This window comes from Acanthochromis polyacanthus, chromosome 6, assembly GCF_021347895.1.
Source record: "Acanthochromis polyacanthus isolate Apoly-LR-REF ecotype Palm Island chromosome 6, KAUST_Apoly_ChrSc, whole genome shotgun sequence".
Classification (NCBI taxonomy): Eukaryota; Metazoa; Chordata; class Actinopteri; family Pomacentridae; genus Acanthochromis; species Acanthochromis polyacanthus.
In genome coordinates this window covers 27,460,766-27,474,810 of record NC_067118.1, presented here as the reverse complement: position 1 = coordinate 27,474,810, position 14,045 = coordinate 27,460,766, and the positions used below count along the sequence as shown (strand labels likewise).

Sequence of the window (14,045 nt, the reverse complement as noted above, 5' to 3'; positions counted from 1 at the left end):
GTAAATACAAATGACACAATGGTTGATTGTCAACTACACATTTTTCTGTTGAATGGGCTTTTCATAATTTTTCTGGCATTTTATAATAATAAAAGTAATTGGTAGATCAATTCTTAATGAAAAACATCATCAGCTGCAGCCCTGATACCGCCTACATGTAGTGCTTCGATGTACTTGTGTGCTAACAAGAAGTTCTGTGTGTTTCTTGCAGCCCCAGTACTGCAACTCTCTGGATGAGGAGGAGAAAAAGGAGCTTTGTCTGTTCAGTCAACAAAGAAAAAGAGAAAACTTGGGCCGAGGCATCGTCAGACTTTTCCCTGTAACCATGACTGGAGCCATCTGCCTGCAGGTGCAGAAGAATTTTCTTTTTTTTGATTAGAATATGTAGCAGATTCGCTCATGAGGCCAATATAAAGCAGTATAAAACAGCAGTATCTTTTTATGTAACGCTGATGAATAGTGTGTGTGAAAGTCTAGTAAAATACACTGGAGTCGTGCAGACTGGAGAAAGTTGAGGTGCAAGTAGGTGCAAGCATCGCTCCTGGGCTACAGCACACTGAGATTTAATGATTACAGGGCTGTAGAAGCAGATTGCTGTGCATCCTGTAGTATTCACCATTTGATAACGGATAAACCACCTGACTTCCTTCCCTTTGCGCCACGCCCTCATCTAACCACATCTATTTTTCCAGTGCGGCAGACAAATCTGCGGTGGAGATATAGCGGTGTTTGCCAGCCGGGCAGGACACAGCAGCTGTTGGCACCCTCAGTGTTTCCAGTGTGCCTCCTGCAGTGAGCTGCTGGTTGATCTCATCTACTTCTACCAGGACGGGCAGATATACTGTGGCCGGCACCACGCTGAGAGGCTCAAGCCCCGCTGCCAGGCCTGTGATGAGGTAACCGTCTCTCAAAGATGATGAATTACTCTCATCAGCAACTGTTTTAACCCTCCTGTTGTCTTCATTTACGGGCACCAAAAAATATTGTTTCACTGTCTGGAAAAAAAATCAACAAATTCAGTCAAAAAATTCCCGAAATTTCTGAAAATTTGCAAAATCTTTAGGAAGAAAATTCTAATAATTCCTTAAACATTTCCCTTAAAAGTTTTATTTAAAAAATCCCCTATATGTGGCAAGAAAATTCTTGTAAATATTTTCAAAAAATTAGTATAAATCTTCCAAAAAAATCCTTATAATCTAAAATGATTACATATACAGCAGTAAACCTTCTAATATTTTCTTTGAGATCATTCACTAAAAAAATCTACCAAAATCCAGCGAATTTCATTTTTAACGTTTCTTTTTTTCTACCAAAAAATGTTCAAAGATTTCTCAGAAATGTTGAAAATGTGGACATCAGAAGTTTCACTGTGAAAATAGATTTTTTTCCCACATTTTCAAACTTTAAAACGGGTCAATTTTGACCCACAGGATGACACAAGGGTTAAGGAAGCAGTATCCCATCGGTCAAATCGCTCTCTTTTCTTATTCTGCTGTCACCTATCCGCACCATTTTCATAAAACATCACTGATTGAAAAACACTCTGCATGAAAAATTCTAAATCTCTTTCGTAAAGTTGATAATAACCTATAACAGAAAGATCTTTTTTTTTTTTTACTAAAACCTTGAATTCATCATCAGTCAAGGTATTTTAACCTCTCCCCAAATCACTGCACTACTATTTGTAGATTTTTCTTCTTGTTTTGAATGGCCTCTCACTGTGACTTAAAGGATTAGCTGAGATAGTTGACTAATGGGTCTGCCAGGACTGATATTCAAGAGTTCTTTAGGCCCAGAGGATGGCTAAGCCTGCAGCAGGAGGGCACAGATAGCATCATTTTTCTCTATTTCTGTTAACCCAAATCCTCCGTGCTTCGCAGTATTTTCACCACCGTAATTTGTTTACTTCTGTATCCGTGAAATGACCTCTCTGTCGCTCTCTCCCTCTTTTACCCTCAATCCTAGATTATTCTAGCAGATGAATGTACAGAGGCAGAAGGAAGATACTGGCACATGAAGCACTTCTGCTGTTTTGAGTGTGAGGCGGCGCTGGGCGGTCAGCGTTACATCATGAGGGAGAGTCGACCGTACTGCTGCTCCTGCTACGAGTCCCTGTACGCAGAGTACTGCGATACCTGCGGAGAACACATAGGTACTGTATTACCGCTAAAGACAGAATACCTCTAATGGGTACATTACTTTTTTCATGGTGAAGTCATGTCAGTTTGATTTATTAAACCCAATATCACAAATCACAGTTGCACTTCAAGGGCATTTTGCAATCCATATAGCATAATTTGACTTTTTAGTATTTATTTGCAGCATGCGAACAATTAACAAACATGCTAATGTGTATATAGAATATTAGCAGCAGTATGGGCACTTTAAGGGTTTATTAATGTACAGTACTTCTGTGCACTCAGAACCTCCTTTGTGAAGACGTCATTTATGGATATGGATAATCACGGACACGTAGTTGTTGTTATAATACGACTTGTCTTGTGAGAGGATTCTGTTCCGTATGTGGGCAGCAGGTTGTATCATGAGCATGCATACCAGTGACACTGAGGAGATGATAAAATTTACATCACATGGATCTTCACAAAGTTGCAAATGCAGAAAATACAACACTGGCCTGAGAGTAGTTGACAAATACATTTACAAACACACATCGGCTTCTAACCACGTTAAGGTGCGTTATAAACTATGTAACGAATGTTTATGAAGCACTCATAAATGTAAAATGGGAAAAGTACTGATTTCAACTTTCAAAACGCCCCAGAAGGTATCAGTGATCTGAAATTGAATTTAGAGGTCGCGTTTCAAATATTTTCTCTTACCCACTCCAGGCAGTAATAGTGGCTATAAAATGTTTTTGAATCGGATTACAGAGAGGCTTTCCACACCTATAAGCTACAAGTGAGATTAAACTGCATTCTGTGTGGTATTAAAAAGGCTTTGAAAAGTCTTAAATTTAATTTGGTGAAACGTGCAGAAAGCCTAAATAAACCTCACAAGTCTGAGCCCTATGCTGTCATAGATGACTGCATTGTGATCCAGTGAAGCAGTTTAATAACTTGTACAAATGAGCCCATGTTAAGGTCAGAACACTCTTTGAAAATGACTTTTTCCTCAATAATATTCCAACCAGCTGCCTTTTGCCTTCGATTTTACATTTGCTTTGATGCCAGCTGCAGGGATGAAATTCTGAATAGCCAACAAAACTCCTTAGATGTAACCTGTGAGTAGATATTCATCTTACTTTGTAAGCACAATTTTTAAATATACTTTTAAATACTCTCATGAAAACACCTTTAGTCATGAGAAGGCAGCAACATGGCATATTCCTGAAAGGGGGTTTAGAGTTATCAGTGAATGTTATATTTCTCACATTGGAAGTTCTAAAGGTAACTAAACAAAATGTAACATGTTATATGAATGCACTGACATTTAAAGTAACTAGTTTGCAGTCACAGTTATGTGTTACAGAAGTATTTTCATTCAGTTTTATTTATTTATAGCATCAGTTCACAGCATGTCTTCTCAAAGGACTTCACCCAGTAAGAGAAGTCAATAAAGCAGCATCAATGTGCCTACATTTAAAACAAACAGATATAATAAAGACAGATGTGCAGCTCGCACAAATATGTCTAATGATGAAAATGTTTCCTCTCAGGTATCGACCAGGGCCAGATGACGTACGAGGGTCAGCACTGGCACGCTGTGGAGTCGTGTTTCTGCTGCGCCCGCTGTCGGCTGCCTCTGCTGGGCCGTCCCTTCCTCCCTCGGGGGGCCTCATCTTCTGCTCCAGACCCTGCTCGCTGGGCGAGGACCCCAATAACTCGGACTCCTGTGACTCTGCTCTGCAGAGCAGACCGCCCCAACACAGCAGACGGAGTGGGACAGAGAAACGCCAGCAGCTACAGTGTGGTTCTCCACTGCAGCCTCTAGAGGGCATCCACCCCACTGTAACTACTGCAAAAGACTGCATTCACACTGCAGTGGAAAACAAAGGTGATTTTGAGAAATTTTTTTTACAATATGATCTACTATGTAGGTCCCAGTGAGACTACGTACTGTACTGTTCTTTATTCCAACACATTGACTTACTCTGTTCCTCTCAGGTGTCCACTGTACTGCTCCGGTTCAGAATGGACTTCCTTCGCCCAGCGGTCATCTTCATCCAAGAGGCTCCTACTCTCCTCTTCCCCACATTCATCTAGGAAATGGCTTAGGTCCATCCTGGCCCAGTGACCTCCCACATTACAGTTTACTGCCAGGAGACTGTACTGTCAAACCTCCAGTCAGTGATCTTCAGTTGCAAGCAGAGCTAAATGGAAATGCTGGACTAACTGGTCTGAATTCCAGAGGAACCTCTGCTGATAAAGACTGTAGGAACTGGGTGGAAAAGACCAATCAAGTAATGCAAGGTATCAGGAAGCACTGATACTCAACACGCTTACGATAGAACAAAAAACAGTTTCAGTATTACATAATGCCAAGAATCTCATCTCACTCCCTCTTAACCACATTGTGTCTTCTGATTTTCTCTCTTCAGCGTTTCCTCCTAAGAAAAACTCACACATGAAGCAGCTCATTTCCCCCGACTCGCCTCCCCTCCCACCAAACAACCCCTCCAGCCTCCCACCTCCTCTGCCCGTTAAGTCTCGTGACTTGATGCCCAGAGATTCACCTCCTCCAGCCCTCCCTCAGCCAGACGACAGACCCTCGGACCCTCCTCCCCCGCTGACCCGCAGCAGCACGGCCAGAGTCAGCTTCAGAGAACCAATCAGCAGCAGCTACTCGGTGGAGGAGGATGAGGATGAAGAGGGGCACCAAGAGGAAAACCAGCAAGAAGATGAGGAGGAGGAGGAGGAGGAGAGGAGGAGGAGGGAGGTTTTGGAAGCAGGTTACATCTGCAGAAAGGCATCCCACCACAGATGGACCTACTGGGTGAGGAAAAGTTTCAACCAGATAAGCGAGTTGAACATTCATAATGAACTTTATTTATGTAGCACGTCAAAAACAAAGATCAGAGTAGTTCACAGCTAATCATACAATAAAAAGGTAAAATAATTAAGATAGATGCCAAAATTATCATTCATTCAGGAAAAGACAACTAATAAAAGTGAGTTTAAAGAAGAGATTCTAAAGATGATGCTTAGTTTATCATCCTGAGACCCTCCACCAGGGAGGGACAGAAAAAGGTCGTCGCCAAAAATTAGGAACCATTAGTGAGTGTCAGACAGAAGGTCTCAGGCACTGATCAGGCTCATAGGGAGTTATAATCAATTCTTAAACTATTTGTCTCTGCCTGCTTCTCCTGCTGGTATTAAAGTGCATTGCAGTGGTATGGGAGAGATAAAAGGGTGGATGACCTTTCCTAGTTCAGCAGAAGGAAGGTGCAGCCTGACCTCAATTAGACGTCTCAGTTGCACAAAGCAGGACGGAATCTTTTTAGTCACCTGAGGATCAAAAGACGAAGCAGAGTTAAATATAACACCAACACTGGAAAGAAAAAGAAAAGTCCAGCAGCATGGGAGCCAGAAAAAAAAACATTAACAAAGTTTATAATACCACAATCTTGTAAAAAAAAGAAAAAGAAGAAGAAGAAAATTTGAAGAAAATAATATTTTTTAGCAGTAAAATAGTAGTTGATTTTTGATGTGGACATCTACACTTTTGGTCTGTTCTTTTTTCAGTCAAAAAGTAAATAAAACTTTTTGGTAATTTTATTGGATGTTGTAGGTAATAAACTAAACAAGGAACATCTCTAAATGAAATTTTAAATTTAATTTACCATGTTTCAGTCCTGAATAAGCATGATTATTCTTTCAAATAATTTCACAAATCTGTAAAATACACTTTTTGTTTTCCAGTCAAAAGAACAAATTACAATTTGTAGAAATAAAGATTTTTGATGTGGATGTTATTCACAGTCTTATTTTATGGTTAGCATTTGAATTAATACAGTTTTTGGTAATTTTACTTCTATTCTGTAATTTAATGAAGCAGGAAAAATCTGTAAAATTGCAGTAAATTGTTTCGACAAAAGTGTATCCTTATCTCTATTTTTTAATGTGTAAGCTTGCAGGCTTTCTTGACAAAGAAAGGTTTAGTTACAATTACTCTGGTTTGGAGCGTTTTAATTGCTTGACATTTTGAACATCCAGTTTTTAATCTCAGAAAAGGAGAACATCATACATGATACATTCGTGCTACCAGGATTTACTGCACACCCAGACAAGTTCATGTTGCTCACAGTTTTCTTTTTTGTCCGATCAGATGGCTCTTCATACCACGCGGCTGTCGGCCCTAGACGGGGCTGGAGTCGCTGCCGTATCCTTCAGATCCTGCCCCTCCACCAGAGTTCAGAGCGGCGCTCTCGACGCTCGCGCCCGAACCGGCCCCACCTGGACACCCTGGACTGGAGAGGCGAGAAAGAAAGAGACACCCGGGGCTCCTCCAACTCCCCTCCTTTGACCCTCCAGCAGGGCCACTACAAACACGGAGACTCCTGCTCTACCTGCTCCTCATCCTCAGACTCGGAGGAGGAGGGCTACTTCCTGGGAAAACCATTCTGTTCCCCCACAACTTCGAAAGCGGGAGCCCGAGGGGTCAAAAACAGAGAGGAAGACGAGGTGAAGGAGGTGCAGAGAGACAAAGGACTGAGAGGCAGCATCAGACGGAGAAGAGCTCACAGTCTGGGTGCAAAGGACAAAGATAAAAACTGTGCTAATCTCCTAACCCCCTGCAGCTAGCAGCATTAAAACACAGCATGTTATTTTTTAAATTATGGTGCACAGAAAGAGCTAATGACCATCATCAATCTGGTGTTTAGCGTGTTTATGGCGGTGACGTAGCGTTAGATCTCACACACATATGCAGACTTTTCCAAAAGGTGAGCCACAGCCATTGTTCCTGACAAACCACTCAGCAAAGGGAAGCAAAACAAACCTCTGAAGTCTCTGCCTTGTGTTTGAGGGTTTGATGTCTTGTGATGAATGTGGATTGAGTATTTGTTAGTAAGACTGTTAGTCTGAACTGTTGTTAGCTTGCTGTGAGATGTGACTGCGTTTTAACCTCATCATTAACATATGCCAACCTGCAGCAGCACGTATGACCCGGGCCACTTTCACAAAGACGAGATTCAACCACGACTTCAACATAACTCCGACTGAACTACTGTATTCCACTGTGTACAAAGCTATCAAAGTGTGACTACTTTTCATTTAAATTTGGACTTTTTTTCCACGCTAATAAACATAGCTGACTAAGCAACCATCTCAAACAGCTCAGCTCCATGGAGGGTGTTTCCCTTCCTGAACATTTTAATGGATACAGAGACATTTAAATGGGAAACGCAGTGAAGTTCTTCTGTTAAATCTACAGTCAGGCTCAGAGCATGTGATTGCACTTTCTAAAAACTCTTCCTTTTTCATTCCGTTCTCTAAAAAACACCAATCATGAGCAATGTTTTCCATTTTTTTCTGTCTTTGGGAACACTGGTCAACAGGTGTCATTAGTTGTAACCATGGAAACATACAGAAAGGTGACAAATAGGAAACACCCTTCATTCCCACAGTGAGAGGTTTCCGGTTGCTCTGTTCTATAGTGGGGACATTTTGCTGGCATGATTTGTGTCCATTTGTCCTTTTAGAGGAAACAATCACTGCAAATAAATACAGAGTTTTTCTAAATGATGAACTTTATCCTATTAGTCACTGCATGTGGAATGAATCAGTGCCTCCCACCTGACCGGCTCAGAATCAGCTTACCTTTTTTTTTTTTTTTTTTTTTGCACAATAACTTGTGTATTTATTGAATCCAGGCAAAATGTTCTCTTCCTACTATGTTCTCTGATTTACAGGCAGTTGGATTACACAGGGATGGGTCAAAATTAGTACTTTTTATTTTAGTATGCGTTTTTCAGCCTAAAAAACACACCTGAGTTCTGTTAAAAACTGCAACCAAATCAATGTTCTATACACTTCAGGTGTCACAATCTAAAGCAGAACTCTCATTTTTGTTCACTACAATCTTACCCATAACCAGCTAAGAGCATCAAGATCAGGAGCTTTATCATAACAGCAGCTCTTATGAGTTTGTTTTTATATATATAGATATGTTTTTTGTTTTTTTTGTTGTTGTTTTTTTTTTTTGGGGGGGGGGGGGGTCTGTGACAATAAATCTTGCATTCCCTGGATGTGCTACATGTTTCCTAAAAAATCCACTGGAGAAAACCAAAGTGCATTTTGGGTAAAATTTCACTGTGCCAAAACAGTTTTCTAATATTTTTATATGAAAAAGTGCAAAATTTCAACCGACATCAAGTACTTTGAGGGCCTGTAACTCAGAAAATATTCATATCATCACAGTAAAGTTTTTGCCTGTCTTTATTAAATATAATATTGTCGCTGTGCATTTCAACAGATCTGCTGATTTTCAGAAGTCAAGTGGGATTTTTTCAGATTTGGTAGATTTTTCATGGACTGACTCTTATGATGGAAGTGGTCTCCTCCATCTTCCAGGCTGATAATTCCTCCATCCACAGGGTCTGCTGCCACTGAATGACCGGATAAAAATCTCAGTAATATACTACTGCCTTCAGCAACACCTTCAACAGATTTTTAACCAACCATCAGAACACCAAATTGGAAAATATGCTTTGGAAGAATGATATTCATCCCTTCAGTAACGCTTCAGATTTGGAGAATCAATTTCAAGGTGCAAGGTGGCATGAACTGACGCTTGACTTACACACTTTATGTTCATTTTTCCCTTAATTTACACACATCTGTAACTTGAGTTAGCCTGGGGTAAATAAATGGCTACTACTACAAACCATTAAACCTAAAATATCTTTGTAAAACCGGCCTCAACACATTCTCCTGGTTTGTAAAAAGAATATATTTTATTCCCAGCTCTCCTGTAACCATTTCTCTCTGCTCTGCAATCTTCATGCGGCTGTAATATATTACAGTTCTTGATAATAAATGGCCAAATAGTGTGAGAGTATGAAGTGTGGTGACACAAAGTATAACTTTGTGAACTTTAGAGGTTACGTTTGTTGCCGTTCAAATGAAATACCACAAAATCTGTGCACATTCTTCAAGTCTGTAATCACGTCTGATTTAAAGGTTGTCTGTTTTTGTGTACTCGGTGTAGGTCACTGTTCTGTCTTGCTTTATTTGGGGGTAAAAGGAAGAGATTCTAAGGCCTTTGTGTTTCTCTGATCGTATGATGTACAGGAGTAAAACTGTCCAAATCGTTGATCGACGTGTGTGTTGTTTTTCACACTTTACACATTCAGCGTGGACCTTTTGAGGAGCAGATGTTTCTAGTCTTGGATTTTTGCCTGTACCAGACACGGAAGTATTTTCAGCTCATTTTGGCCGGTTGCAAATATATTCACACATTATTTTCATGTAATTGCAGAGAACACCAGCTCTCTCCTGATGTGGAATTAACATACTATTATGCCCACTTTTACCCTGATGTTCCACTAACAGGTGCAGACATGAAATGCAAGGATTTTCCAAATGCACACATTCACAACTCAGCTTACATGTAAAATATAGCTTCTCTAGCTTCATTTAACATTTACCGACAAAATATGAATCACTTTCATTGTCAAGAAGGTTTTCACATATGAGGAATTTGACGTGTTTTGGTGCAAAATAATAAACACAAGTAGAAGAAGCATACAATTAATTTTAAACAAAAAACTAAGTATTACAAAACAAGAAGTAAATGTTACAAGTCAAATAAACAGCAAGTGGAGCAAACCTAAAAAATTATAAGCCAGAAAAAATTTACAATGTGCTTGAATATGCAAATTAATGGCCAAAGAATGTACAGAATTATATATTTGGTGTAAGCAAGCGTAACCCTGTGGTGTGACAGGCATTATCTGTACGTCAGTGTTGAACCCTTTATCTCTGATGATAATGATGATGCTGATGTTGTTTTGAAGTTTGGAAAAAAAAACCTGTGAAGGCATCTCTTTAGGCTGTGACTAATTCTGACAGGCATTTCTCACCATCTCATATGTATTTTTTACAGAGCAAAGAATTAATTAATTGAGAAAATGATCAAAACAAAAATAATCATTGGTTCAAAATCCTGTATTGTTAAAATGAGCTACCCCCAACCAGCTGCAAAAGTAAAATAAAGGAACATCTTGAGTGAATTGCTTGAATTGGTAACATGAAAATGTATTATGTTGGTTCAAATTAAGCTATTAAGTAATATAATGTGACTGGTTTAAGTTAGATCTATGACCTGATTCCTCTGAAACTAGCATTGCTGCAATTTTATTTAAGAAAGTCAACTTAAATATTCACTTTACACAAATATAGAATGTGAAACATAATTTTTCCTTGTGTTTGCTCTGTAATTATACTAAAAGAAAACTGGTTGAGTTGCAGCCCAAAATGCAACGCTAAAGGAGCATAATTTCCTGAACTTTTGCCAGAAATCAAAAAGCGGCTTAAAGAGATAAAGTGTAATTTCAAATTGATAGAATCCACAAAAGAAAAATAGCTTCACCAAAGCAGATTTATCTGAAGCAATACGTCAACTTCAGCTCAAACACACTTTTTACAGAGTAGAAATCCCACCGCATGAAGTACTTTTCTGATTACATTTACACACTTTTAATAATTTATTTTAATGCCTGACTTTTCTTTTAACATATGAGTATTTTTTGAAGCATTTTATGAGCACTTGAACTCCTCTTCCAGGAAACTGGAAAGTACTTATCATCCAGCTGGCAGCATAAAACAATAGAAGCCACGTGACCACAGGAGTCAGTGTGTTTCCTTGTAGGTCACAGATTGGACCAATCAGGAGGAGGGGGCGGGGCCAGGAGCAGCACACATGAGTTGTCAAACAGGTTTGTCTTGAGCTGTTAAGTGGTTTCTAACGCTCTCACACATATTCTCCTCGGAAGGACAGTGCTGTGTGCTCGCTGGGACACAAGAAGAAAAACCCAGGAGAAGCTCAGGAGCTCATCTCCGGCTGTCAAGGTGAGTTTACTGTGGAAAAACTGGAAGAAAACCTGCTGTGATTAACCCTCACCTTCATACAGGAAGACTCGAGCTTATCAGGGTGAGACTGGAGCTAAGGCCTCCGGTCTAGAGTGCATGTGGGTAGTTCTCTGTTGTTTACCTGCCCTTTTATGAGTCTGTGTCACTTCTGTTTGGCTTCCTGCTTTGCTCCATGTTTGTCTTTCACTCTGAGCAGAAGAACATGCCAGCACTTGACTCTGTAACATTAAATTAGTGGCTCTGTTTTTGTTTGTTTGTGTGGCCCACCTCTTTGCATTCCTCTCTGGGTTGTAGCAGCCTTCCTGCTATCTTAATGACACATTGTGCTGCTGCTTCTAATCACTGCTCAGATCACTTTGCTGTGATAAACCGGGGCCGAGGCAGGTAAGACCGGAGGAACTGAAAGCTCCACAGCTCTGTCAGCAGGAGTTTGGCCTGGCTCAGACTGGAATGGCAAATATGTAGAGAATTTGACTGGCAGATGCAGATGGTTCAAGCAGCTCATTTCTGACACACACTCAGGATATTAAGTGTTATGAGTAGTGCAGAAGAACGACTGACACTCACCATCTAGAGGATTTAACAGGGAAAGGTTGAGCCTCTTTGTTGTTTGTTTGGTTTTTTTTTTTTTTTTACTTCATTTAATCCACAGAGGCTTGTGATTCAGGAAGTAGTCAGCACCAAACCCTGGCAACTGGCTGCTTTATTTAAAGATGAGGAGTCATTGTTCCCATAGCAGCTGCTGGTGTGTGTGATCTGCTCTGCATCGCCACCAGACAATGGCTTGTTGACAGCTGTCCTGATGCACCTCCCCATCACCCCTAACACACACACACACACACACACACACACACACACACACACACACACACACACACACACACACACACACACACACACACACACACTGTTTTCGTCTTTGTAACAGTCCTTCTACTGACTGAAAATGAAGTGTCACTTTTATTGTGCGTTTGTCTGCAGAGAGATGGATGACTGCGAGTAATTGTTCAAATCCGAGTGCGCCAGCAGCCAATGAACTTGTGAGATGGAGTAGAGCAGTGGAGAGCGATTGGCTGCAGCCTTAAATAAATGGGAGGGTTCATGGGTGTAGAGTCATTGTGCAGTTTTGGAGTGTCTAAGAACGATGTTTGTATTTATTGCTCTTTATTGTGTTTCCTTCAGAAAGCCCAAATGTCACGGGTCCAGCTGGAATGCTGAAGTTGCGTGTCTTCAAAGATGACATTGAGATGACGGTGAGACGACCACACAGAGGTACAAAGAAAGGATAGCATTGAGGAACAAGGGAGTTTTATTCCAAGAGAGTGGACAGCTGCTAGTTTACAAATGTCCGTGGAGATGCTCCAAAGACCAGCGAGGCAACAAGCCAGGACTCCTGTCTCTGCTTCACCTCCACGCCTGCGACCCAAAGGGCCGGTGGGTCCAGACTTCTACCGACAATGTTCCCCGGCGACCAGCAGGCCAAAGCAGAGCGCCGTGGAGAGGCTGGAAGCAGACAAGGCAAAATATGTCAAGAGTCGGGTTGCTCTTTCCAAGCAGCAGCCGGTTCGGCCTCCTGAAGTGCGGAAGCCTCTGCTAAGCCCCGGAGCTGCTCTACGGCCCACCAGAAAGACCCCGACCCAAACCAAGACCAAGCAGGAGGAAGTCCAGCTGGACTTGGCGCACCTGAGTAACCTCATTAGTGATGTGAATGATGGACCGCAGTCCAGTGCCACTGTAAGATCAAAGGACAGTAAAGCTCCAGAGGATGCTGCCACTGCTGCACATAACTCTCCCTGTCCAGCTCCTGTACAGAAGAAGGAGCGACCGTGCACACCTCCACGTCCTGACCGGTCCACTCCAGCTAAGGTGAGGTTAAAAGCATCAGGTCCTGCCAGGGTTGAAGGTCCAGGATCTCCTGGGTCTCCGGCTGCAGGGACGGTGCGCAGAGTGGACGTCATGCCTCAGGGCTCCGCTGTGAGGACGACCTGCAGACCCCCTCAGTTCATCCGGCAGCCCCTTCAGCCCGTCCCTCTTCATTCCCAGTTTCCACTCCGCCCGGTTGCTTCTCACCTCTTCCACACCAGGAAGCCTCCACCTCCATCTCCTCTGAAACCGGTTGTCGCTCCATCAATGCCTGACAGCTCTCCCTCCCCTCCAGCTGCAGACCCTCTCCCTGCTCCAGCTCCCCCCACCCTCCCCGTCTTTCCTCCTCCCTCCCCGGCGTTCACCCGTCTGTCCTCCTCCAGCTCCAGGAAACGTCCCTCTCTGACGCGGTCCAAGTCGGACATGAGCGACCGGTACTCCCGAGCCGGGACAGAGCTGGAACGTTTCTTCAACCTGTGCGGTCTGGACCCTGCAGACCTCCAGGAGCTGACCGGATCTAGCTCTGATGTGCTGTCCTTGGCTCGTTTCCGCAGTGTGAGCGCTCCCGGTTCTGAGTGTGCAGGATCCAACAGACAAGATGAAGACGATGAGGATGATGAGGAGGAAGCTGGCAAAGCTGCAGATCGTGTTCCTTACGGTGTTTCTGTCATTGAGAGGAACGCAAGAGTGATCAAGTGGCTGTATGGGCTCCGGCAGGCCAAGGAAAATGCAACAAAGAGCACCAATTTATAAGAGGACGTTCAATAGTCTATAAGCTTTAAATTAAAAGTGAAGATTTCAACTCGATTTTTTTTTGCAACACAACTTCTGATAATATTGGGATGCTGTCATTAAACTGGTACAACACTGAGATAAACAGATGGAATTTGTTTGCCGCGCTTGTTCCATTGTGTCCCTTCCCTTTCTTTTGTTGAATATTGGTGATTTTTTTGTCAGTTTTACTTCTCAAATGCACATTTTTTTTGTGTTGAGTTTCCTCATGAGACTTTTTTTCTGCTGCTGTCTGTCACTGAAGTGACTTTAACAGTTAAATCAAACTCTGCTGTACATGGTTGAATGGACAGGATTAAAGATCGAATGATGCAAGCATCATGTTTTGGTTCTTTGTGA

The 14,045-nt window shown here is 41.9% G+C and overlaps 2 protein-coding genes across 2 annotated transcripts in view; both read left to right on the top strand.

Moving 5' to 3' along the window:
- prickle3 (prickle homolog 3) overlaps positions 1 to 7,703 on the top strand; it is a 28,035-nt gene extending 20,332 nt beyond the window's left edge. The window contains 9 exon segments of the mRNA XM_022187772.2: positions 212 to 349; positions 693 to 896; positions 1,966 to 2,152; positions 3,677 to 3,784; positions 3,787 to 4,014; positions 4,125 to 4,430; positions 4,559 to 4,876; positions 4,879 to 4,953; positions 6,286 to 7,703. Coding sequence (XP_022043464.2) covers positions 212 to 349; positions 693 to 896; positions 1,966 to 2,152; positions 3,677 to 3,784; positions 3,787 to 4,014; positions 4,125 to 4,430; positions 4,559 to 4,876; positions 4,879 to 4,953; positions 6,286 to 6,761 — 2,040 coding nt within the window. The 3' untranslated portion in view covers positions 6,762 to 7,703.
- A 2,979-nt stretch (positions 7,704 to 10,682) lies between these two features.
- Positions 10,683 to 14,011, top strand: fam110a (family with sequence similarity 110 member A). The gene is made up of 2 exons (XM_022187258.2): positions 10,683 to 11,030; positions 12,234 to 14,011. Exon 2 carries the CDS (start codon positions 12,396 to 12,398, stop codon positions 13,665 to 13,667), a length of 1,272 nt encoding a protein of 423 aa, XP_022042950.2. The 5' UTR covers positions 10,683 to 11,030; positions 12,234 to 12,395; the 3' UTR covers positions 13,668 to 14,011.
- The last annotated feature ends 34 nt before the right edge of the window (positions 14,012 to 14,045 follow it).

Coding starts and splice junctions, on each gene's coding strand:
- fam110a (XM_022187258.2), top strand. CDS start 12,396: ATGTCCGTGGAGATGCTCCAAAGACCAGCGAGGCAACAAGCCAGGACT.